The sequence below is a fragment of the Bubalus kerabau genome, chromosome 3 (genome assembly GCF_029407905.1).
Source record: "Bubalus kerabau isolate K-KA32 ecotype Philippines breed swamp buffalo chromosome 3, PCC_UOA_SB_1v2, whole genome shotgun sequence".
NCBI classification, from domain to species: Eukaryota; Metazoa; Chordata; class Mammalia; order Artiodactyla; family Bovidae; genus Bubalus; species Bubalus kerabau.
The window spans coordinates 14,572,274-14,597,726 of record NC_073626.1 but is presented as its reverse complement, the minus strand read 5'-3'; the positions used below and the strand labels follow the sequence as shown (position 1 = coordinate 14,597,726).

The 25,453-nt window shown below is 42.8% G+C and overlaps 1 protein-coding gene across 4 annotated transcripts in view; it reads left to right on the top strand.

Moving 5' to 3' along the window:
- The window catches only part of MBOAT1 (membrane bound O-acyltransferase domain containing 1), a 112,668-nt gene that overhangs the window by 51,431 nt on the left and 35,784 nt on the right, over nt 1-25,453 (top strand). For all 4 annotated transcript variants that reach the window (XM_055570746.1, XM_055570749.1, XM_055570747.1 and 1 more), the window contains exons 2-4: nt 8,654-8,799; nt 9,660-9,737; nt 18,821-18,916. In XM_055570746.1, coding sequence (XP_055426721.1) covers nt 8,654-8,799; nt 9,660-9,737; nt 18,821-18,916 — 320 coding nt within the window. The remainder of the gene's footprint in view (nt 1-8,653; nt 8,800-9,659; nt 9,738-18,820; nt 18,917-25,453) is intronic.

The window sequence follows — 25,453 nt, the reverse complement described above, 5'->3', positions numbered from 1 at the left end:
TTTGTGTGTGTATTAAAAATTTGGTGCACATTTCTAATAGGTAATTGTGGTTTTAAAATTTACAGTCACACAGACTGGATAGGAGGGGAGTTTGGGGGAGAATGGATACATGTTTATGATGTATAGTTGAGTCTCTTTGCTGTTTACCTGAAATTATCAAAACATTGTTAATCATCTATATTCCAATATAAAGCAAAATATTAAAAAAATAAGATTTACAGCCACAGACAGATAATACAAAAAAATAGAACTTTAAACATTTTTCCCTACTAAACTTAATTTAGTTTTCAAGCTGAATTGCCAGTTTTAGTCAGCTTACTTCCTGTTTAAGGCTATGAAGGTTTGTCTCCCTCTACACCTGGGAATGAGTTGCAGGCTTTTGTGTTCTTGGCGGGCATCGAGTCCCTGTGCCATTGGGACTTTGCTGGTCTCTACTCCATCTTTGTGGTCCTCTAGAGTGCTTCTCTATACAGTTGGCCATCTCCCGTGGCTGCATTCTGAGAAGCCAGGAAACCATCTCTTCTTCTGTGATACCTGCATGCTTCCTCTAGGCTTTTCTAGGAATCCCATCCACTTAATGGTCTGAGCATCTTTCCTTTTACCCTTTTGTCCTGGTGTCTAAGTGCTGGTCCTGTGTGGTTCTATGCTAAGTCGCTATGTCTAACTCTTTGCGACCCTGTGGACTGTAGCCCACCAGGCTCCTCTGCCCATGGGATTCTTCAGGCAAGAATACTGGAGTGGGTTGCCATGCCCTCCTCCATGGGATCTTCTTGACCCAGGGGTTGAACCTGCAGCTCCTGCATTACAGGCAGATTCTTTACTGCTGAGCCACTGGGGAAGCCCCGAGTGCTAGTTCAACCCTATGGAATCTCTCCTTCAGTCTGCTGGCCAAACACTTTTATCAACTTTTGTGCTGAAAAATAGCTCTTATATCATTAAGAGCTTTTCTCTCCTCTGGGATTATGGTAAAACTCCATGCTTTAAGTTCTTCAGTTTAGCTCTTCAGCTATGAAGATAAGCTTTCAGTATTAAAAAGGAAAAAGAAAAACTTTCCTAAGGTTCTGGAGACTGTTTTGACTTTCAGATTTATCTCTGCTTTAGGTTTAGAAAACTCTACTCAGGAACTGGAAAACCCAAGGATTGCCTCTCTCATCCTAGGCTGCATGGCCTGTCCCTGGGGAAGAAAGGAATGTGGAGGGCTTGGGCAGCTGCTTGAATGATGGGTGGGAAAGGGAATCAGTCCAAGGACAACAAAGAGACTGGGGAAGCCAATTCTTAACAACACAGCAGTTTAGTGCTGTGACTTAACTGGGGACTGTGTGTCAAGTTTATCGAATGCCCAGTTTGTGTGTTGTTGTTGTTCAGTGGCTAAGTTGTGTCCAACTCTTTGTGACCCCATGGACTGCAGGGCAGCAGGCTTCCCTGTCCTTCACTGTCTCCCAGAGTTGGCTCAAACTCATGTCCATTGAGTCGGTAATGCCATCCAACCATCTCATTCTCTGTTGCCTCCTTCTCCTCCTGTGTTAATTTAGTGGATATAGAATAATATTAATAGCAAGTACTTGTCAGTGCCAGGACTCTTTTGAGTGATCTTTTATATTAACTTCTTTAGTCCTCAAAACAACTTGAGAAGGACAACTACTTTTTTTTTTTTTTTTTTTGTCCATACCACGTGGCATGAGGGATCTTAGTTCCCTGACCAGGGATTGAACCCTGCATTGGGAGCATGGAGTTTTAACCACTGGACCAATTGGGAAGCCCCTAGTACTACTGTTATTACCTCCACTACATGCACTAGGAGCCAAGATGAAATGAGCTTTGTAACTCTTCAACTTGTAAGTGGTGAGGCTGGGTCTTGCAGCCCAGTAAGACTGTTGTTGAGTCTCTAAGTCGTGTTTGACTCTTGTGACCCCATGGCCTGTAGCCCACGAGCCCACCAGGCTCCTCTGTCCATGGAATTCTCCAGGCAAGAATACTGGAGTGGGTTGCCATTTCCTACTCCAGGAGATCTTCCCATCCAAGGATCAAACTCGTGTCTCCATTGGCAGGCGGATTCTTTACCACTGAGCCATCAGGGAAGCCCTGGTTCTATTTCTGGTCGGGGACTGGGAGGTGACAAGTACTTAATCTGATTATTATTGAAGGGAAATCCTTTTCTCTTGTATTTGTGACACTTTTGGCTTTCTTCTTTCAGGAGTTTGATCATTTCATAAAAGGTGGTTCTTTTCCTATTTAGGAAGGCATCATCTCTTTACTGTTTTGGTTTGTTCGTATATTAATATGTATTTCCTCATTAACTTAGCTGTTTCTCTGATGAGGATAAAGAAACCTTCATTTCAACTACTTAGAGTCACTAGGGTTTAAAATCTGTATTATCTTAGGTCAGTGACTTGTTTTCCAGAGTTGTGTTATTTTTTAAAAATATTTTTTTAACTTATTTGGCTGTGATGGATCTTAGTTGTGATACATGGGGTCTTCATTGTGGGATGTGGGGTTTAGCTCCCTGACCAGGGATCGAACCCAGGCCCCCTGCACTGGGAGCACAGAGTGTTAGCCACTGGACCACCAGGGAAGTCCCGGAACTGTGTCGTTTTAAAAACCTATTTATTATGAAAAAGGTTAAACATAAAGGTGAACAAGGAGATGTCAGTAGAGCAAACTTTTCATGTGTCCAACACACAGCCTCAACAGTTTTAAACTCATGGCCAGCCTGGTTTCATCTATACCAGCGTTCTTCACCTTGGTACTATTGACATTTTAGACTGGAAAAGTCTTTGGATGGGAGGCTCTCCTGTGCCTTGTAGGATATTTAGCAGGATCCCTAGCCTCTACCTACTAGATGCCAGGAGCACTACACCCCTCCCCGCTTCCTGGTTATGACAACCGGAAGTGTTCCCTGGGGAGCACACCCTCCCGAGTTGAGGGCCACTGACTTATACTCACTCCACTCTCCCTCCCTGTAAGATTATTTGGAAGTAGATCCCATAGATTAAATCAGACCCATTTGTGGATTTATTTCTGAAATGTAACATTATATATAAAATATAATGTCCAGTTTTGTTAACCCTTCAGAGAAGAAAGGAGCAAAGATCTAATAATGTTCATATATGCATTGTTGTCAGGTAGCCACTCTTGGCTGCAGAGATGGTCATAATTCCTACCAGCTACCAGTATTGATATGAACTAGGAAACACAAAGAAATGGATATTATGCTCCAGCCTGTGTATATTTTTAAAACTGTAATCTATACATGATACAGGGTTTCCCATTTTAAAGTGTGTAGTACAATTCAGTGGCAGTAAGTACACTCACTCTGTCATGCAACTATTTCCAAATCATCCATCTCCAGAACTCTCTTCATCTTGTAAAACTGAAACTCCATATCCATTCAGTAATAATCCTATTCTCTCCACCCCTCAGTTCCTGGCAAGCACCATTCTGCTTTCAGTCTTGATAAATTTTATTTTTCTAGGTACCTCATATCAAGTGAAGTGAAAGTCACTCAGTCATGTCCGACTCTTTGCAACCCCATGGACTATACAGTCCATGGCATTCTCCAGGCCAGAATACTGGAATGGGTAGCCTTTCCCTTCTCCAGGGGATCTTCCCAACCCAGGGACCAAACCTAGGTCTCTTGCATTGCAGGTGGATTGGTTACCAGCTGAGCTAAGAGGGAAGCCCAGTACCTCATATAAGTGGAATCAGATATCTGTCCTGTGTCTGGATTATTTCACTTAGGATAATATCTTCAAGGTTTATCTGTGTTGTAGCATGTGTCAGAATTTCCCCCATTTTAAGGTTGAACAGTATTCCATTGTATGTATTTATACCACATTTTACTTATCCATTCATCTGTTGATAGACATTTGGGTTGTCTCTGCCTTTTGAATGTTGTGAATAATGCTGCTCTAAACCTGGCGGGCAGATATCTCTTCAGGACCCTGCTTTCAGTTCTTTTGGGTATACGCCCCAAAGTGGAATTGCTGTATTATAATTTTTTGAAGAACCACCGTACTGTTTTCCATAGCAGCTGTACCATTTTCGATTCCCACCAGCAGTGTACAAGGATTCTAATTTCTCTAAATCCTTGCCAATGCTCATTATTTTGTTTTTAAAATAATTACCATCCTAATGGGTGTGACGTGGTATCTAATTGTGGTTCAGCGTGTACCTTTTAGGATGTTCCTCTAGTCATTGAAAAGTAATTCTGCTAGAACCTTCCTGCTAGAACTAAGTGCTGCCATTGTGTATTTTCACTTTCACCTTAGAATAGTTTGCTCTGGAACCCTGAGGTTCCAGTTTGATCTGGAACATCTGAGGATTGGCTAGAGACTCATTGTTGGGAAGAAGGTTGGAGGGGTGGGTTGTGTTTGTGTATAGGGGGAAACTTTTAATCCATTGTGAAGTGTTGCATTTGGGCACCAAGAGTTCAGGGAAAAGATGCTGGTCAGATGTGGAATCAGAGACCATTAGGGCTGGAAGAGGCATGAAAGACCACTTCAAAAGGAATTGATTTATTCAGATACTATATCCTTGATCCCTTCTAAAAGCAAACTGATGCTGAAGTTTTCATTCTGAATACTCTGAAAAGTCTAAAGTACTTTTCTAGGGTTAATTTAATGGTTAAACCTTTCAATATATTTTGTGTTAAGTCCCTTGCTCTTTCCTAAGAGTATCAGTTCAGTTTAGTTTGGTCGCTCAATTGTGTCCAACTCTTTGTGACCCCATGGACCAGCATGCCAGGCCTCCCTGTCCATCACCAACTCCCGGAGCCTACTCAAACTCATGTCCATTGAGTTAGTGATGCCATCCAACCATCTCATCCTCTGTTGTCCCCTTCTCCTCCTGCCTTCAATCTTTCCCAGCATCAGGGTCTTTTCAAATGAGTCAGTTCTTCGCATCAGGCGGTCAAAATATTGGAGTTTCAGCATCAGTCCTTCGAATGAATATTCAGGACTGATCTCCTTTAGGATAGACTGGTTTGATCTCCTTGCAGTCCAAGAGATTCTCAAGAGTCTTCTCCAACACCACACTTCATTTTTTTTTTTTTTAAACTTTACATAATTGTATTAGTTTTGCCAACTATCAAAATGAATCCGCCACAGGTATACATGTGTTCCCCATCCTGAACCCTCCTCCCTCCTTCCTCCCCATACCATCCCTCTGGATCGTCCCAGTGCACCAGCCCCAAGCATCCAGTATCGTGCATCGAACCTGGACTGGCAACTCGTTTCATACATGATATTTTACATGTTTCAATGCCATTCTCCCAAATCTTCCCACCCTCTCCCTCTCCCACAGAGTCCATAAGACTGTTCTATACATCAGTGTCTCTTTTGCTGTCTCGTACACAGGGTTATTGTTACCATCTTTCTAAATTCCATATATATGTGTTAGTATACTGTATTGGTGTTTTTCTTTCTGGCTTACTTCAGTCTGTATAATAGGCTCCAGTTTCATCCACCTCATTAGAACTGATTCAAATGTCTTCTTTTTAATGGCTGAGTAATACTCCATTGTGTATATGTACCACAGCTTTCTTATCCATTCATCTGCTGATGGACATCTAGGTTGCTTCCATGTCCTGGCTATTATAAACAGTGCTGCGATGAACACTGGGGTACACGTGTCTCTTTCCCTTCTGGTTTCCTCAGTGTGTATGCCCAGCAGTGGGATTGCTGGATCATAAGGCAGTTCTATTTCCAGTTTTTTAAGGAATCTCCACACTGTTCTCCATAGTGGCTGTACTAGTTTGCATTCCCACCAACAGTGTATGAGGGTTCCCATTTCTCCACACCCTCTCCAGCATTTATTACTTGTAGACTTCTGGATCGCAGCCATTCTGACTGGTGTGAAATGGTACATAGTGGTTTTGATTTGCATTTCTCTGATAATGAGTGATGTTGAGCATCTTTTCATGTGTTTGTTAGCCATCTGTATGTCTTCTTTGGAGAAATGTCTATTTAGTTCTTTGGCCCATTTTTTGATTGGGTCATTTATTTTTCTGGAGTTGAGCTGTAGGATTTGCTTGTATATTCTCGAGATTAGTTGTTTGTCAGTTGCTTCGTTTGCTATTATCTTCTCCCATTCTGAAGGCTGTCTTTTCACCTTGCTAATAGTTTCCTTTGATGTGCAGAAGCTTTTAAGGTTAATTAGGTCCCATTTGTTTATTTTTGCTTTTATTTCCAATATTCTGGGAGGTGGGTCATAGAGGATCCTGCTGTGATGTATGTCAGAGAGGGTTTTGCCTATGTTCTCCTCTAGGAGTTTTATAGTTTCTGGTCTTACGTTTAGATCTTTAATCCATTTTGAGTTTATTTTTGTGTATGGTGTTAGAAAGTGTTCTAGTTTCATTCTTTTACAAGTGGTTGACCAGATTTCCCAGCACCACTTGTTAAAGAGATTGTCTTTAATCCATTGTATATTCTTGCCTCCTTTGTCAAAGATAAGGTGTCCATATGTGCGTGGATTTATCTCTGGGCTTTCTATTTTGTTCCATTGATCTATATTTCTGTCTTTGTGCCAGTACCATACTGTCTTGATAACTGTGGCTTTGTAGTAGAGCCTGAAGTCAGGTAGGTTGATTCCTCCAGTTCCATTCTTCTTTCTCAAGATAGCTTTGGCTATTCGAGTTTTTTTGTATTTCCATACAAATTGTGAAATTATTTGTTCTAGCTCTGTGAAGAATACCGTTGGTAGCTTGATAGGGATTGCATTGAATCTATAAATTGCTTTGGGTAGTATACTCATTTTCACTATATTGATTCTTCCAATCCATGAACATGGTATATTTCTCCATCTGTTAGTGTCCTCTTTGATTTCTTTCACCAGTGTTTTATAGTTTTCTATATATAGGTCTTTAGTTTCTTTAGGTAGATATATTCCTAAGTATTTTATTCTTTCCGTTGCAATGAACACCACACTTCAAAAGCATCAATTCTTTGGCACTCAGCTTTCTTTATAGTCCAACTCTCACATCCATACATGACTACTGGAAAAATCATAGCTTTGACTAGACGGACCTTTGTTGGCAAAGTAATATCTGCTTTTTAATATGCTGTCTAGGTTGGTCATAACTTTTCTTCCAAGGAGCAAGTGTCTTTTAATTTCATGGCTGCAGTCACCATCTACAGTGATTTTGGAGCCCCCCAAAATAAAATCTCTCACTGTTTCCACTGTTTCCCCATTTATTTCCTATGAAGTGATGGGACTGGATGCCATTATCTTTGTTTTCTGAATGTTGAGCTTTAAGCCAACTTTTTCACTCTCCTCTTTCACTTTCATCAAGAGGCTTTTTAGTTCCGCTTCACTTTCTGCCATAGGGGTGGTGTCATCTGCATATCTGAGGTTATTGATATTTCTCCCAGCAATCTTGATTCCAGCTTGTGCTTCATCCAGCCCAGCGTTTCTCATGATGTACTCTGCATACCTAAGGGTATCTGGAAATTATAAATATTTTATAGTTTCTTTTAGGTAAAATATTTTTGAGAGAGAGGTCATTGAGATTTTTATAAGGAAATATAGTGCCTATTTTACATAACTAGATAGTTTTGATATTGAAAGTTTAATACAGGGCTGTCTCTTTTTCTGAGCATCTTTGGAATACCCCCTTGGATTTGGGCAATCTCTTATTTGGTGTTAATTTAAAATGAGAAAAATTAGAGTCAGAAAACAGCTGATGAGGGACTTCTCTGGTTAAGATTTCACTCCCTGCAGCGGGTTGCAGGTTTGATCTGTGGTCGGGGAGCCAAGATCCCATATACCTCAGGGCCAAAAAACCAAAACATAAAGCAGAAGCAATATTATAACAAGTTCAATAAAGACTTAAAAAAAAACAACAGTCCATATTTTAAAAAAAAATCTTAAAGCCCCCCCAAACCAGCTGATGATTGTTTTGGAGAAGCATTTGCTTTCTTAGGTACCAGTGAGGGAAAGGGCTTCCCTTGATAGCTCAGTTGGTAGAGAATCTGCCTGCAATGCAGGAGACCCTGGTTTGATTCCTGGGTCAGGAAGATCTGCTGGAGAAGGGATAGGCTACCCACTCCAGTATTTTTGGGCTTCCCTTATGGCTCAGCTGGTAAAGAATCTGCCTGCAATGCGGGAGACCTGGGGTCGATCCCTGGGTTGGGAAGATCCCCTGGGGAAGGGAAAGGCTACCCACTCCAGTATTCTGGCCTGGAGAATTCCATGGCCTGTGTAATCCATGGGGTTGCAAAGAGTTGGACACAACTAAACAACTTTTACTTCACTTCACTTCACAGTGAGGGAAGCCTCAAGGATTTGATTCATCTGCATCTCAAAAAGAATACGTTCTTTATCTTAGGATAATGCTAAGGGCTGGGGGTAGGGAAGACGCTCAGCAAAGTGGCCTCACAGTCAACTAAGGCTCTTTCCAATAAAAAGTCTCACAGTTTGTCAGTGGAAAAGCAGCTTTGCCTCATCTCAAAGGATTGGAGAAGAAACTTTTGGGTTGGTCACTTCTTCTACCAGATGAGGGTATGGTTATCTTTTAACCTCCTCCAGACGAGTGCTCTACTGAGCAAAACATCCATGTCTGAGAGGCATCTTGATGCAGAGTCTGCAAGGAGGAGGGAAAGAAAATCCACACGCAGGCCAAACAGCAACGGTTCTGATTCTCGCTTTCCCCTTCCAGGTGAATTTCGTGGCCTGCCAGCTCTTGGCTTTGTGCGCTGCTTTCTGGTTCCGCCTCTACTTGAGTCCCGGTAAAACCAGTCCTGCTGTCCGGCATGCATTTGCCACCATTTTTGGCATCTATTTTGTCATCTTTTGTTTTGGCTGGTGAGTATGAACCTCCTACATTCTAAATGTTTATCATTCGAGTGTTTTGTGGAGATATTCTTGGCATTTCCCAGACACTAAGGAAGAAAAAATATGACATTTACTCTTAGTGTAAAATAATGGGGATATTGGAGGAATCTCCAGAAACTGAAACCAATAAATTGACTCTAATAGAAATTAATTCAGTGAATTTTTCTTAAAATTAGACTTCTGCTGATCTCACCCAGGATCATGTAAATGGAATTTTCCTAGCAAGGAACTTTTCCTAACTGTTATAGCTATTGGTGTTTTTCTTGCATCACTGCTAGAGATAGTGGCATTAACCCTGCACTTAGAGTAGAAGAAAAGTTTTAGGGCCAGTCTTCGGGAATGTGTCCTCCTTTAGCAGGGAAAGCCTTTTCTCTACTAGGTAAGCTGGGCAGATCTCCTGGGAGGGATACTTCTTGGGGAAGAAGTTCTAGAAATAAACATTTCTAGAAGTTCAACTTGAGGGAATTTGTTCAGAGTAGTAGCTTATGGCTCCTCCTCCTCCAGTGAAAATTTGAGAAAGAATGATGAGTATTTTGAATCACCCCAATGTCAAAGTGTTGGTGTCTGGGGCAGCTCAGTTTTGGTCTTCATACTTTAAAGTTAGAAAGAACTCTCTTCTCTGCAGTTGGAGATCTATATCATGACTTCTTAGTGTCATTTCAAGGTATCTTATTTGCATAGAATGAAAATACTTGATTTATTTTCTCTTAAATAAACATGAGTTAACTGATTACTTGCTTTTTGGTGGGAGTGGAGGTGGAGACAGCCAAGAGGTATGTTAATATGAAATACATTGGGTGTCCTCCCTTTCTCCCCACGATGTCCTGCAGGTATTCTGTGCATCTTTTTGTGCTGGTGTTAATATGCTATGGAATCATGGTCACTGCAAGCATATCCAATATTCACAGGTAAGACCCTGGGGATGAACAATGCAAGGTGAGCTTTTTCATGATCTTTGAAATCTGTTTCCAGGATGAAGGGATGCCTTCTCCATTAGCCACATGTGGTAAATCCTAAGTTCTCTGGGATAGCTGAAGGGAGGGATGGAAAACCTTAAATTCTGGGGGTCTTTGGAGAAAGCAGTTTGGAAAAAATGTGTGATACAAACTGGAACTCAGGGGAAAGAGAGTTTATCAGAGTTAGGCAGCCTCATTTGTCATGGCACCAACCTGGAAAGTGGTCACCTTATGGAATACTACTCAGCCATGAAAAAGAATGAATGATTGCTACACACAGTGCCATGGATGAATCTCATCATCAGTGTGCTGGATGAAGGAGATCCCACACATTCTCTCTTCAAAAAAGCAAACTAAGCTGTAGTGACAGAAATCAGATTGGGGTAACTGGCAGCAAGATGGCTCAGGGAGATGTGAAAGGGATCACGAGAGGCGTGAAGCAGCCTGGGAAGGGGGTGATGGATATGTCTGTTACCTTGAACTTGGCTCTGATTTTCTGAGTATGACGTGTGTCAAAACTTTGGATACTTTAAATGTGCCCAAAGAAGTGTTAAAAAGGGAAGAAATATTCTTACTATGATATTTTGATTTCAAAGTGCAGAAGTAATTTAATTCTACCTTGAAGGCTGCATGCTTGGACAATCCAGGAAAATACCTGGAGTGGCTGTCTTGCACTGTCTCTGATTCCTGTGGTCTTTCTGAAACCTCAGAATTCATTCAGCCTCTCAGTAACACTGGAATGTGAGCTCTGTGAAAACCCAGACTTTTCTCTCCACTGTTGTAGACTCAGAGCCTAGAACAATACCTGGCACAAGTAAAGACTCAGTAAATATTTGTGGAATGAATGGCTGAATATACTTGAAAACACATTCACGCTTCGATGGCGTCCTTTTTGATAACTTCTCTGGAAAAGCAAATGCCTTATTTCAACCTCGGAAAACTCTTTGATTAATAAGACTATTAGCACAATAGTTTTCCTTCTTAAAAGCATTGAAATTTAATTTTTTAGTGTATCATCTTGTAATTACTTCCAATAAAATTTTGGTTTGCAAGAGAAAATATTTTTGCCTGCTTTTAACTTGGATAGTCACTTAACTTCGTATTCGAATGAACTTGGGAAATTTGAATTCTAGTCATCTCTCTGCTAAGTGTCTTCCTTAAAGGGGATAGAGTCATTCCTTCAGAAGGGAAATAGGAAATCTGTATTTCTATAATTTGTTAAGAATGGATTTGGGAAATGCTTCATGTTATGACAAATGCTTTTTTTTCAGTGGGAGGTAAAAATGCGTGGCTTTTCCTTCACTTGACACTGGAAGCAATTCAATGATGAATAAAAATGTCACATCTCTAATGCAAATTTCCAGCTACCTTACAAACTATAATTTGTCAGTTCTCTCTGCATCTGTGTGATGCTGGTGAGGTGGGGTCCATTTTTCAGAGGGTCCAGCTGTATTTCCAGGCTTGCTGTGTTAGTCTCCAGCCAGGAGTGGAATCCTCCGGCCTTGGTAGGGAGAGCCCTTCATGGGCAGGCTCCGACTGTTTCTTCATGATAACATTGTGGTAGCCGAGGGCCGTGTCCTAAGACTGGAAAGAAAAAAATGCCAGAACAAGTTCTCTCCTTTTTCTGTGCTTGTGTGGTTGCCAGGACTGCCAAAGTCAGGAGTTGTTCACATTTCCCAGTGGAGGGAAGTGGTTTCCTCTTGCTGCTGGGAAAGAACACCAGGCAGGGGTCAGGAAACCTGGCTGTTTCCAGCGTCATGAGGTTGGAAAAGCCAGGCGGCTTCTTTGCATGTCGGGCTTCCCGCCTATGCGACGTGGGGTTTGTCGTGGTGTGTGTTGTTTAGTTGCTGAGTTTTGTCCGATTCTTTGCGACCTCATGGACCGTAGCCTGCCAGGCTCCTCTGTTCATGGGATTTCCTAGGCAAGAACACTGAAGTGGGTTGCCATTTCCTACTCCAGGGGATTTTCCCCGATCCAGGGATTGAACCCACATCTCCTGCATTGGCAGGTGGATTCTTTACCACTGAACCACCAGGGGATGGTTTGAGCTTAAGTTTGCTTCAGGATTGCTGGGTTCTTTGTGAATTGTTTTCCTCTGCCTTTCCCTGAGTTGTGAGTTGTGTCCTATGCATAGCTGGGAATAGGAGGGGAAGATGGTGGTACTTGCTGCCATGTGGACCTAACCCACTGCAGAGCTGCCTGTTATTCAGGATTTATCTAGAGAGTTCATGGAGTACCGATGCTGTTTACTTCCCAGGCCACTCTGTTGGGCAAAAATCACAGGTGTTCACTTACTTTATATAAACCCATTGGAACAGAATACAGTACCTCCTGGGATGGAAGGCCTCGTGTGGGAACTTGGTGATGCAGTTACCAACTTTTGAGGCCAAGCTCTCTTAAATATGTTTCATTATTTTGATATATAAACTCTTATTGAGTATATCAGTATACAATTACATTTACTATTTCCTATCATTACGGCAAATATATTCTTTCTAGGAGAACTCTATAGGGTATAGATTTTTTTTTTCCCTGAGATGGAAAATGATGAAAGTTCAGAGAGGTGAATGGGTGTATGTGCTCAGTCATTCAGTCGTGTCCGGCTCCTTTGTAGCCCTCCAGACTCCTCTGTCCATGAAATTTCCCAGGCAAGAATACTGGAGTTGGTTGCCATTTCCTACTCCAAGGTATCTTTCCAACCCAGGGATTGAACCTGTATCGCTTGTGTCTCCTGCATTGGCAGGCGGATTCTTTACCAGTGGTGCCACCTGGAAAGCCCCGGGTGTACAAATGGCTCTGCAGTTCAGTGAGTTTTCACAAAGTGAATACACCCCTGCAACTGCCACGAAGGTCCGTGAGGATTGTGTTACCGTCACTCATGTTCCAATCTCTACCACACCCTTCCTTCCTAAAATAACTACTAGCCTGACTTCTCACACCTGCAGATGAGTTTGGCCAGTGCTTGGATTTGAACTCATGTTGGTCTGTGCCCAGAATACATGCTCTGTCTGCTGCTCCTGGATTCAGGTTTTTCAGGGGAAATGAATGTATTTCTCTATTGTCTGGGGACTCAGTACTTGGCCCCACCCTTGGTAGGTTGGTTGTATTATAATAATTGAATTGAACTTGCTTTTCTCTTTGGGTGAAGGGTCCCAGGAAGGCATGGGTGTAGCTCCTTTTGATTCGAAAGGGTTCTGGAAAAGTCTCTCGAATCTTCTTTGTGCTACTGCCTTGACCCTTGTGAACTGGCTTGGGAGGGGGGACAGGTACTAGAGGGAAAAGGTCTAACTCCATTCTAGTACTTCAGCTCATAAGGGAGTTTTTTCTTAAACATTTGCTTTGTGCACCATCTTCTTGGTCTGGAAAGGGTTATGGTTGAACCCAGGGAGGGAAAAATCATTTCTGTGTGGTAACATCTTTGCTTGCAAATAATGAAGAGAACTAAAGTTATGGAGTGCTTTCCTGTATCTGGCTCAGCATCCTGCTTTCCCTTGCTACCAAATGAATGTTTATTATCCCGTTTTTACTATTCCTGAGGTTGATTTAGTCTTCATGAGTTATTTTAATGTGAATTTGTGAATTTCAACATCATTCAGTATCAGAATATACATCTTTCCAGTTTTATTACATTTGTTTGAAAATCATCCTTGTGAATTTATGTCTGTTTTTGATGGGCTCCTGAGCCATTCAGTTCAGTTCTGTTCAGTTGCTTAGTTGTGTCTGACTCTTTGTGACCCCATGGACTACAGCACGCCAGGCTTCCCTGTCCATCACCAACTCCTGGAGCTTGCTCAGATTCATGTCCAGCGAGTCGATGATGCCATCCAACCATCTCATCCTCTGTCGTCCCCTCTACTCCTGCCTTCAATCTTTCCCAACATCAGGGTCTTTTTCAGTGAGTCAGTTCTTCTCATCAGGTGGCCAGAGTATTGGGTTTCCTGCTTCAGCATCAGTCCTTCCAATGAATATTCAGGACTGATTTCCTTTAGGATTGACTGGTTGGATCTCCTTGCAGTCCAAGGGACTCTCAAGAGTCTTCTCCAACACCACACTTCAAAAGCATCAATTCTTCAGTGCTCAGCTTTCTTTATGGTCCAACTCTAACATCCATACATGACTCCTCAAAAAATCATAGCTTTCACTAGACAGACCTTTTTTGGCAAAGTAATGTCTCTGTTTTTTAATATGCTGTCTAGGTTGGTCATAGCTTTTCTTCCAAAGTGTTTAATGTTCTCAGTTTAGTTCATTGCAACTAACAGTTAAGTGAACCTCTTGGTGGCCAAGAGTTTGGGTGCTTAAGGTTACAATGAATTGGAGAAACAGATACATGTAATTTTAATGTTATGATGATGTGTTAGCATAGGGCTCTGGAGAAACACAGGCAGTTGAGCAGTGAATTGTGTTGGGAGTTGGGGTGGGGTGGATGGAGCAAGACTATGCTAGATGACATTAGAGCCCAGCCATATCAGATAAGCCATATCACCCAAGACGGGCGGGTCATGGTGGAGAGGTCTGACAGAATGTGGTCCACTGGAGAAGGGAATGGCAAACCACTTCAGTATTTTTGCCTTGAGAACCCCATGAACAGTATGAAAAGGCAAAATGATAGGATACTGAAAGAGGAACTCCCCAGGTTGGTAGGTGCCCAATTTGCTACTGGAGATCAGTGGAGAAATAACTCCAGAAAGAATGAAGGGATGGAGCCAAAGCAAAAACAATACCCAGCTGTGGATGTGACTGGTGATACAAGCAAGGTCCGATGCTATAAAGAGCAATATTGCATAGGAACCTGGAATGTCAGGTCCATGAATCAAGGCAAATTAGAAGTGGTCAAACAGGAGATGGCAAGAGTGAATGTCGACGTTCTAGGAATCAGTGAACTAAAATGGACTGGAATGGGTGAATTTAACTCAGATGACCATTATATCTACTACTGTGGGCAAGAATCCCTTAGAGGAAATGGAGTAGCCATCATGGTCAACAAAAGAGTCCGAAATGCAGTGCTTGGATGCAATCTCAAAAACGACAGAATGATCCCTGTTCGTTTCCAAGGCAAAGCATTCAATATCACACTAATCCAAGTCTATGCCCTAACCAGTAACACTGAAGAAGCTGAAGTTGAACGGTCCTATGAAGACCTACAAGACCTTTTAGAACTAACACCCAAAATATATGTCCTTTTCGTTATAGGGAACTGGAATGCAAAAGTAGGAAGTCAAGAAACACCTGGGGTAACAGGCAAATTTGGCCTTGGAATACGGAATGAAGCAGGGCAAAGGCTAATGAGTTTTGCCAAGAGAACGCACTGGTCATAGCAAACACCCTCTTCCAACAACACAAGAGAAGACTCTACACATGGACATCACCAGATAGTCAACACTGAAATCAGATTGATTATATTCTTTGCAGCCAAAGATGCAGAAGCTCTATACAGTCAGCAAAAACAAGACCAGGAGCTGACTGTGGCTCAGATCATGAACTCCTTATTGCCAAATGCAGACTTAAATTGAAGAAAGTAGGGAAGACCATTAGACCATTCAGGTTTGACTTAAATCAAATCCCTTATGATTAGACAGTGGAAGTGAGAAATAGATTTAAGGGACTAGATCTGATAGATGAGTGCCTGATGAACTATGGACTGAGGTTCATGACATTGTACAGGAGACAGGAATCAAGACCATCCCCATGGAAAAGAAATGCAAAAAAGCAAAATGGCTGTCTGGGGAGGCCTTACAAATAGCTGTGAAAAAAGAGAAGTGAAAAGCAAAGGAGAAAAGGAAAGATATACCCATTTGAATGCAGAGTTCCAAAGAATAGCAAGGAGAGATAAGAAAGCTTTCCTCAGCGATCAATGCAAAGAAATAGAGGAAAACAACAGAATGGGAAAGACTAGAGATCTCTTCAAGAAAATTAGAGATACCAAGGGAACATTTCATGCAAAGATGGGCTCAATAAAGGACAGAAATGGTATGACCTAACAGAAGCAGAAGATATTAAGAAGAGGTGGCAAGAATACACAGAAGAACTGTACAAAAAAAAGCTTCATGACCCAGATAATCACGATGGTGTGATCACTGACCTAGAGCCAGACATCCTGGAATGTGAAGTCAAGTGGGCCTTAGAAAGCATCACTACAAACAAAGCTAGTGGAGGTGATGGAATTCCAGTTGAGCTATTTCAAATCCTGGAAGATGATGCTGTGAAAGTGCTGCACTCAATATGCCAGCAAATTTGGAAAACTCAGCAGTGGCCACAGGACTGGAAAAGGTCCATTTTCATTCCAGTCCCAAAGAAAGGCAATGCCAAAGAATGCTCAAAGTACCTCACAATTGCACTCATCTCACATGCTAGTAAAGTAATACTCAAAATTCTCCAACCCAGGCTTCAGCAATATGTGAACCGTGAACTTCCAGATGTTCAAGCTGGTTTTAGAAAAGGCAGAGGAACCAGAGATCAAATTGCCCACATCTGCTGGATCATCGAAAAAGCAAGAGAGTTCCAGAAAAACATCTATTTCTGCTTTATTGACTGTGCCAAATCCTCTGACCGTGTGGCCCACAATCACACACAGGAAACTGGAAAATTCTGGAAAAAACTGGAAAATTCTGAAAGAGATGGGAATACCAGACCACCTGACCTGCCTCTTGAGAAACCTATATGCAGGTCAGGAAGCAACAGTTAGAACTGGACATGGAACAACAGATTGGTTCCAAATAGGAAAAAGAGTACATCAAGGCTGTATATTGTCACCCTGCTTATTTAACTTATATGCAGAGTACATCATGAGAAATGCTGGGCTGGAAGAAACACAAGCTGGAATCAAGATTGCTGGGAAAAATATCAATAACCTCAGATATGCAGATGACACCACCCTTTATGGCAGAAAGTGAAGAGGAACTAAAAAGCCTCTTGATGAAAGTGAAAGAGGAGAGTGAAAAAGTTGGCTTAAAGCTCAACATTCAGAAAATGAAGATCATGGCATCCGGTCCCATCACTTCATGAGAAATAGATGGGGAAACAGTGGAAACAGTGTCAGACTTTATTCTGGGGGGCTCCAAAATCACTGCAGATGGTGACTGCAGCTATGAAATTAAAAGACGCTTACTCCTTGGAAGGAAAGTTATGACCAACCTAGATAGCATATTCAAAAGCAGAGACATTACTTTGCCAACAAAGGTCCGTCTAGTCAAGGCTGTGGTTTTTCCAGTGATCATATATGGATGTGAGAGTTGGACTGTGAAGAAATTTGAGTGCCAAAGAATTGATGGTTTTGAAGTGTCATGTTGGAGAAGACTCTTGAGAGTCCCTTGGACTGCAAGGAGATCCAACCAGTCCATTCTGAAGGAGATCACTCCTGGGTGTTCATTGGAAGGACTGATGCTGAAGCTGAAACTTCAGTACTTTGGCCACCTCATGTGAAGAGTTGACTCATTGGAAAAGAGCCTGATGCTGGGAGGGATGGGGGGCGGGAGGAGAAGGGGACAACAGAGGATGAGATGGCTGGATGGCATCACTGACTCGATGGACATGAGTTTGAGTGAACTCCAGGAGGTAGTGATGGACAGGGAGGCCTGGCATGCTGCGATTCATGGGGTCGCAAAGAGTCGGACACGACTGAGCGACTGAACTGAACTGATAATCTGATAATTTGTGTCCAGACAGACCATAGGAGGGAGCAAAGAGTTGCAGGCAGAGGAAGGAGAAGGAAATGTGGCCTGAAAATTCAGGATTTAATTGGAAGGGAGCAGTCCGGTGTGGTTTAGCACATGATGGACATGGAACATGGCTGGAGGTGATCTGAAAAGGAACTGTTAAGGTAGAGCTTAGCATGTGCAGCAGCTGGAATGCTGTACTCAGGAGTTTTGATGTGATTAGACAGTAGGGAGTAGGCGTGGGGTGGAGGAGGAAAACTCTTTTTTAAAGGGCTTTATTTATCTATCTATGGCTGCGCTGGGTCTTTGTTGCCATGTCCAGGCTTTCTCTCATTGCAGACAGTGGGGGTTACTCTCTAGTTGGGGTGCATGGACTTCTCATTGCCACAGTGTCTCTGGTTGTGGAGTACAGGCTCTAGGGCATATGGGCTTCAGTAGCTGTGGGCTTGGTTGCCCCAGGGAAGGTGGGGTCTTCCTGAACCAGGGTTGAACCCTGTGGCTTTTAAGTCAAGAAACATTCATTTATTGTGTGTTCATTCAACACTGGCGACAGTCTCAGCTAGTACTGAATGAAACACACATGACCATCCTTACTCTCATGGGGCTTTCCGGCTTGTAAGGGAGACAGTGGTTAATCAGATGATCACATATCTTTATATGTAAGTTGATGAATGTTCTTAATGGCATGCATGCGTGTGTGTGTGTGTGTGTACATTGCTGGTTTATACCTTAGGATGATCCTCTGAAGGAGGCCAGGGAGTGAACAGGAGAAGGTGGAAATTGAAGCCTCAGGCATCAGCAGGGAGGGTTCTGAGCAGAGCACTGGGACTGCTGACGCCTAAGGAGTAGAGGGAGGAAGATAGGCTGAGCAAGAGCCTTGGAAGAACTGACCAGAGAGCTGGGAAGGAAACAAGGAGAATGGAAGCCAAGGGAACAAAGTGTTTCAGGAAGGGAGTGGTTGGCAACAGGATGATTTATATTTTAGGAAGATCACTGTGTAAACAGGATGGTTTGTGAAGAGGAGGATCTGAGTGCAGGACCTTACAGGTCCGCGGTTCCCAGCTCTGGCTGCACGTTGTAGTGACACCTGCCACATGTATCCCTTATCAATGAAATTAGAATATCCGGGGGTGGGGCCAGTTACTCCCCAGGTGATTCCATCATGCTGCCCCAGTTGAGAACGACTGCAGTGGTCCAGATGAGGAAAGATGAAGGGCTGAGAGCCGTGCATGTGCAAGTGAGGAGCAGGGATGTGCTGGGAGGGAGGTGGACCAGGTAGGACTTTGTGGCTAATCACATGTGGCGGGTGAGGGAGAGAAGAGAAAGTCGATTGACTGCATGCACAATGATCTGATCCTCGGTGGTTTTTTTTTTTGGTTCTAGATACTCCTTTTTTGTAGCAATGGGCTACCTTACAATCTGCCACATCAGTCGAATCTACATCTTCCACTACGGAATTCTCACTACAGATTTTTCTGGGTGAGTATCTTCATTTGCGTTGGGGTGGTTGGGTGGCTGACTTTGACTCAGTCCCCTGGGGTCTGTAAAGATCGAGAACACAGGTATGAGTCATCAGTGACTTGGTTAAATCATTTGGTGAGATGGCGCACGTGAGGTTGAGGGCGGTGATTTGATTGCTCCGTAGGATGGTGAGCTCTGCCATTTCGTAAGGCAGGGGTCACCAACCATATGCCGTGGGCTCTGTGTGGGCTGCCACTTGATTCTGTAGTTATATTGGAACATGCCCAGGCACTTACTCATATATTTGTTATCTGCGGCTGCTTTTTTGCAGTACGGTGGTAGCGCTGAGTAGTTATGACAGAAACCATATGACCTTACAGAAGCCAAAATATTTCCTATCATGCCCTGTACAGAAAAGTCTGCCAACCCGTATTCTAAAACACCAAATACAGAGTTGGCGTTTTATCTCTTACTAGTTAATAACACAAAATTCTTCCATAGGAGCTGATAAACATTGGGTTGGCCAAAAAGTTCGTTTGGATTTTTCCATGTGCTGTTACGGAAAAGCCAGATGAACTTTTTGGCCAATCCAACAGCTGCTCCGTGAGCCCCATTGAGTGCCCCCTGGCTGCTCTGGCCTTCTTCCCAGGTCCCCTCCCCAACTCCCCCAGACTTCTGGCAACATAGCAGGGTCTCCTTCCTTCTTGTAAAATTTTGTCTGTCACCGCGGCCTTCACCCGGGGGGCCACCCCCTCTCCTAGAGGGTCGCCTGGTGAAGGTGATGGTGAATCAGTGAACAATTTGTGCTCTGTTGATGCTCTTTCAGGAACAGCTTTTTGCAAATCTTGAGGAACTAAAGGAGAGATCCTCCTCCTCACACGTCATGTATTTTCCACGTCACTTCCTTAGAAGTTCGCTTCTCATCTACACAGGCAGCCTGAGGTCAGGGAGAGCCTGTGTTCTGCCCTCAGGTTGACCTGCCTTTCATGGGCTGAGTTGGTAGAGATTAATCAATGAAATAAGGGCTACAACTTACCACTCATTTGTATGAACTTCCCAAGTTGTGCAACTAAACTCTCCCATTGTGACGAGACTTCAGGAGGCAAAGTGTTGCCTGGAACACAAAAACTGTTGCCTTGAAACTTCCACAACCCTAGTTTGGTCTCAGACTGGCTTTCTGGGCATAAGTTCCTCTTACCCTCAGTCCTCTGGGTTTTGCCTTTTTCTCTTTGAGTTCCATCCTTTCTTTATTCCTTTCCTTGCAGATTATGGACCACTATTTTTCAGTTTTCCTGAAACAGATTCACAAACTTCTTTCTGTTTTTTTCAATGATGTGTATGGCTAGCAAAATACGGAAAACGTGGGAGCAACGAAGATTAGCAACACAGTCGCAAAGTTATAGCATTAAAAGTAATTTCAAAATGGTGGTCATAACTCTCCTTAGAATTTAATCAACAAACTTCAGTTTTTTTGGTTTAACCCCAGAACTGTGTCCCCCATTCCCCATACTTAGAAGAGCTTCTGGTCTGTCATAGTGAAAGGGAAGTCGTTCAGTCGTGTCCGACTCTTTGCGACCCCATGGACTGTGTAGCCTACCAGGTTCCTCCATCCATGGGATTCTCCAGGCAAGAATACTGGCATGTGTTGCCATTTCCTTCTCCAGGAGATCTTCTCAACCCAGGGATTGAACCCGGGTCTCCTGCATTGGAGGCAGACACTTTACCATCTGAGCCACCAGGGAAGAACACCTGGCATGTCATAGGCGTTCACTAAATGAATGAGTTAAATACTCTAGTATTTGAGAAAGCCAAAAGGGTGTGAGGCAGGATTATAAACATGAAAATCTTGCATTAAGATTGCTTTGCAAGCATCTTTGCTTCCCCTTACCTTCTTAATCTGTGTTGGAGAAAACCACTCCAGAGATAGTGGATGGGGATTGTGTAAGAGCAAAGCCATCATCGATCAGATCCACACTCCAAGGAGTGGCTTGGGTTCTGCCTTGGAAGGTACCTTCGTTCACCATTCAGCAGACCTGACTGAGAACCTGTAGATGGCAGGCACGATTATAGGAGAACGAGGTGAGGAAAGACTGAGGAAGAATGCATGTGCAGTTACCATTTCAGGTTTGTGTAGGGAGGCCGCATGTGAGCGCGTCACCATGAACTGGTTTGACAAGCGTTCCCCTAATTCGTGTCCACTTGGAGCCTCAGAATATGTTCTTATTTAGAAACAGGACCTTTGCAGGTGTAATTAGTTAGTGTGAGGGCATGCTAGATTAGGATGGGCCCTAAATTCACATGGCGGGTGTCCTTATAAAATGTCCACAAGAGAGAGAGAGATACACGGGGGAGGGGCGGCCACGTGAGGACGGAGGCAGAGATAAGAGTGATGAAGCCACAAGCCAAGGGACTCCAGGGTTTGCCGTCTGCCCCAAGCAGCTAGGGAGAAGCATGGAACATTCTTCGTCAGAGCTTTCAGAAAAACCCAGCTCTGCCAGCATCTTGCTTGTGGCCTTTCTGACCTCCAAAACTGTGAGAGGTTATGGTGGCTCTAGGAGATGAGTATCCATTGTTCTGATTTCATATATATATCTGCTGACTGCAGTCCCCAGCTCTTGGTCACACAGGACACAATGTCTCCCTCTCCACATTCCTCCCTGCCCTCATGACATCTCCTCCAGTGGTTTTGTCCGTAAAACTCTCGAACTGTTGTTACGTCATTTTTAGTATAATTGCAATTGCAGAAAGTTACCAAAAGAGAAGGATAGAGGGCAAATTATGGGAAGACAGTCATGCGTTTTTGAAACGGGGTGGATTTGGGGTTTGACAGCACGGGAGGATGGAAGTTGCTGTCCACTCCACTGGCAGCGGCGTAGGCGAAATTGTGCTATGTTTCCTTATGTGGTGTTTATCCTCTGGCATTTTTTGGGTCTGCTTGTGTTAAGAGATCTCTTCTTTACATATTAAAGTGCAGACTGTTTGAATGAGAAAGGACACTTCTGTTAGGGAAAGGAAACAACGAAAATGTGTCTGCTCCTGTACTTGAAGGTGATTTAGAGCCCTAATTGGCAAGCGACCATACTTTATTCAGTTCTTGGAAGATATGTGTCTTTTTTTTTTTTTTAATTATAGGGCATTCTTAGGCAGAAGCATTATTTTTTCCCTGTCACCCTAAATGCACAGTGCCTCACTGATATAGATCCATCTTCTTGGGTAATGTCAGAAATGTAAATGGAGAGGTACAAACTAACCGGAAATTGACACAGTGTTTTACATCACAAATGGTCAATAGGAGAGATTCTGACTGACTGTTCTCATTGTGTTAGCTGCTCAGTCATGTCCAACTCTTTGTGACTTCATGGACTGTAGCCCACCAGGCTCCTCTGTCCATGGAATTTTCCAGGCAAGAATATCGGAGTGGGCTGCCATTCCCTTCTCCAGGGGATCTTTCCAACCCAGAGATCAAATGTGCATCAGATTCTTAACTGTCTGAGCTACCAGGGAAACCCCAATAGGAAACAGTTCTCATGATGAACATGCAAGCAACTAACTAGCAGTTCTCTTTCAGAATGGAATTTAACACTACTGTTTATGTTGGTCTAAGAATCTTATTTAGGATTTTGTTGAGGAGTCAAGCAGTGATTTGAAGTTACACTTGGTGTTTTAAGGCAGCAGCCTGATGTGATAGCTGTTCTCTTCTGAGCATGCGTGCAAACCTATGTGCCTAACACTGTTGTTTAGAGCAAGAGCGCAGACCGGAGTTGACCAAGATTGGATTATGTTCGTGTTGTTACAATGAGGTGTGTGTGTTAGTTGCTCCGTTGTGTCCAACTCTTTGCAACCCCACGGACTGTAGCCCGCCAGGCTCCTCTGTCCATGGAATTCTCCAGGCAAGAATACTGGAGTGGATTGCCATTCCCTTCTCCAACAATGATGTATATGTGTTTCTAATTTGGGGGAGCACATAAACTTGTACTTCAGATTATTCTGGGGCTTGAAATTTTATCATTCTGAAAGTAATCAAAGCTGGTGTGAATGGCGAGCGTGACACACAAGATTCACTTTTATTAGTGATGCTGATGTCATTTGTATGGGCACACACAGGGGCCAGTGCCCTCCATGTTTTCTCTGTGAATTCAGGTTATTAAAAATACGGGAAGATTGAACTGTTCTCCCTGGGGAAGCTCAACAATTGCTTGTAATAAAGCTGATACTTGATTCCTTTTAAGTCTGTGATAGTGAACTGATTGTTTTTTTGCTCACAGAAGGGTGCAAATCGAGTTTTCTTCTGAGGGAAACAGCAAGAAGGAACCTTAATCCTTTTGCAGACAGGGCCAGATTCAGGCAGATAATTGCTCTGTCATCAGGATGGCAATTTGAGTTGCTCATGTTTTCTTGAAAACATCATGAAATGAGAACTTTTATACGCTGCTAGTAGGAGTATAAATTGGTACAACTGTTCTGGAAGGCAACTTAGCCACAAATTTTAAGCAAGAAATTTTTAAAAGTTTATATCATATTATAAATTCCTAGGAACTGAATTACCTGAAGGAAATAAAATTTATTCATATGTGTATTCAACTTATGAACAGTGCAACTTGTCAATCATAGTGCAAAATTGGAAACATCCTAAAGGTCCAAAAGAGGTGAATGGTTAAATTATGATACTAAACGGGAATTCCTTGGTTGTCCAGTGGTTCAGACCCCATGAACTCACTGCTAAGGTCATAGATTCAGTCCCTGGTTGGGGAACTAAGATCCCACAAGCCACATGGTGTGGCCAAAAAAATTAAAAAATAAATTCTGGTACTGATATGCATCCATTAAAATGATGTCTTCAAAGAATATCTAATAACACTGGAAATGCTTACAATATAATGGAAAATCAAAACCACACACACAAAAATACATGTATTGAGATTCCATTTTCATGAATGTGGACATGTGTGGGGGAAAAAAGAGTGGAGGGAAATAACTGCTAAGACAGCGATTCTGTCTAGGATTGGGGAGTGGTCTTTATTGGTGATTTCAATTATTGTTTTTTTTAAATTTTATATAATAAGTTCTAAATGTCATTTAAATATAATACAGTTGAATGCACACTATGCATGCTTATCACGGTGAACTGTAGCCTACACCCGTGGAACAATAGCCATTTGTGTTCCTGGTTATCTTGTTGGGCATTCTAGAAATACCACTCACTCACACCCCCTGGGGTAGGAGAGCTCATTTGCCCTATTGTTCCATGGGAGATGTTTTCCTCTCTCGGTTTATTATAATCCCAATCACTGGACTGATCAGCCCAGTATGTGCAAATAGGTGGGGTCTGTGTCTTAGTTATATTACTTTTTGATTGAAATGCAGCATGGATGGTACTATTTGAGTTTTATCCTAAGTCAGTAACTCTGACGTCTCAGTAAGCTGTGCCTTCTGAGTTTGGCATCTGACCTACCCATTGGCTTAAATAAATCGATGAATGAAAAAGTGTTCAGAATGGACATCCTCTGAGCAGGAGCGTATGGCACCGTTCCTGACACCCACAGGAAAGTAAGAATGGAGGAGGAGTCTAACCCCATTTCCTTTCCTACAGGTTGCCAGTGTGTGTTTTATAAGCCCATGATCCCACATGTGAGTTGTTTCTTATTTAAGTTGCTATAACTTTCTTCAGATACTTCAAACAGAAACACTGTATTATTGAAAGTATAGTCTGGGTGATGAGTAACAATATTTGACCCATAGCTTCTTTGTTTTGCTCCCCTAGAAGGGAGATTTTTTTTCATCAAGAATGATAACAATATGATTCTTACATAGACCTAAAGGTACAGATTTCATGTGCAATAACTGTTATTCATTTACATTGATCCAGATATTTACTATTATGCATTTTATTAGTCTGGGTTCTGTGAGAAGTGGATGCCAAGGTGGGAACAGAAGTATGAGATTTGTTGGGTGAAATACCTGTGAGGGAAAACATGGAGGTAACTAAACAGGGAGGTTCTTCCATCTGGGGGAGCCATCAGATGGACATGCATGTCTGACCCCTGAGATGGACAGGAAAGGAGGGGACTGAGGTCTTGGGCTGCAGTGCAGTTCTCGTAATATTTCAGCGAGTTCAGTGATAAGTCCTCGAGCTCGGATCCCCAGCTGAGGAGCACCATACCTGGCCTGGAGGGCCCTGCTTGGTACCCAGCTGTGCTCAGTCATTGACTGGACACAGCCTCAGGAGGTGTGGGCTCAGCACCAACAAGGCGTTGGAACCAGAGGATGTAGCTGGAGCCCATCAATTACGCATCCCCAGCAGCCAATCAGAGAGCTGCTTTCTCATGCCCATTGTTTCCGTGAATAGATACTAAATGCTTTGCTCAGAGAGCTGCTTTTCATGCCCATTGTTTCCGTGAATAGATACTAAATGCTTTGCTGAACGCGTGCCTAATTGTGGAATACATTAAATCTAACCCCGGTAAAGGAAAACAAATGTTACATTTCTTAAAAAATTTTTTTTAATTTTATGTTAGAATATGTTTGATGAGCAATGTTAGTTTCAGGTGTATAGCA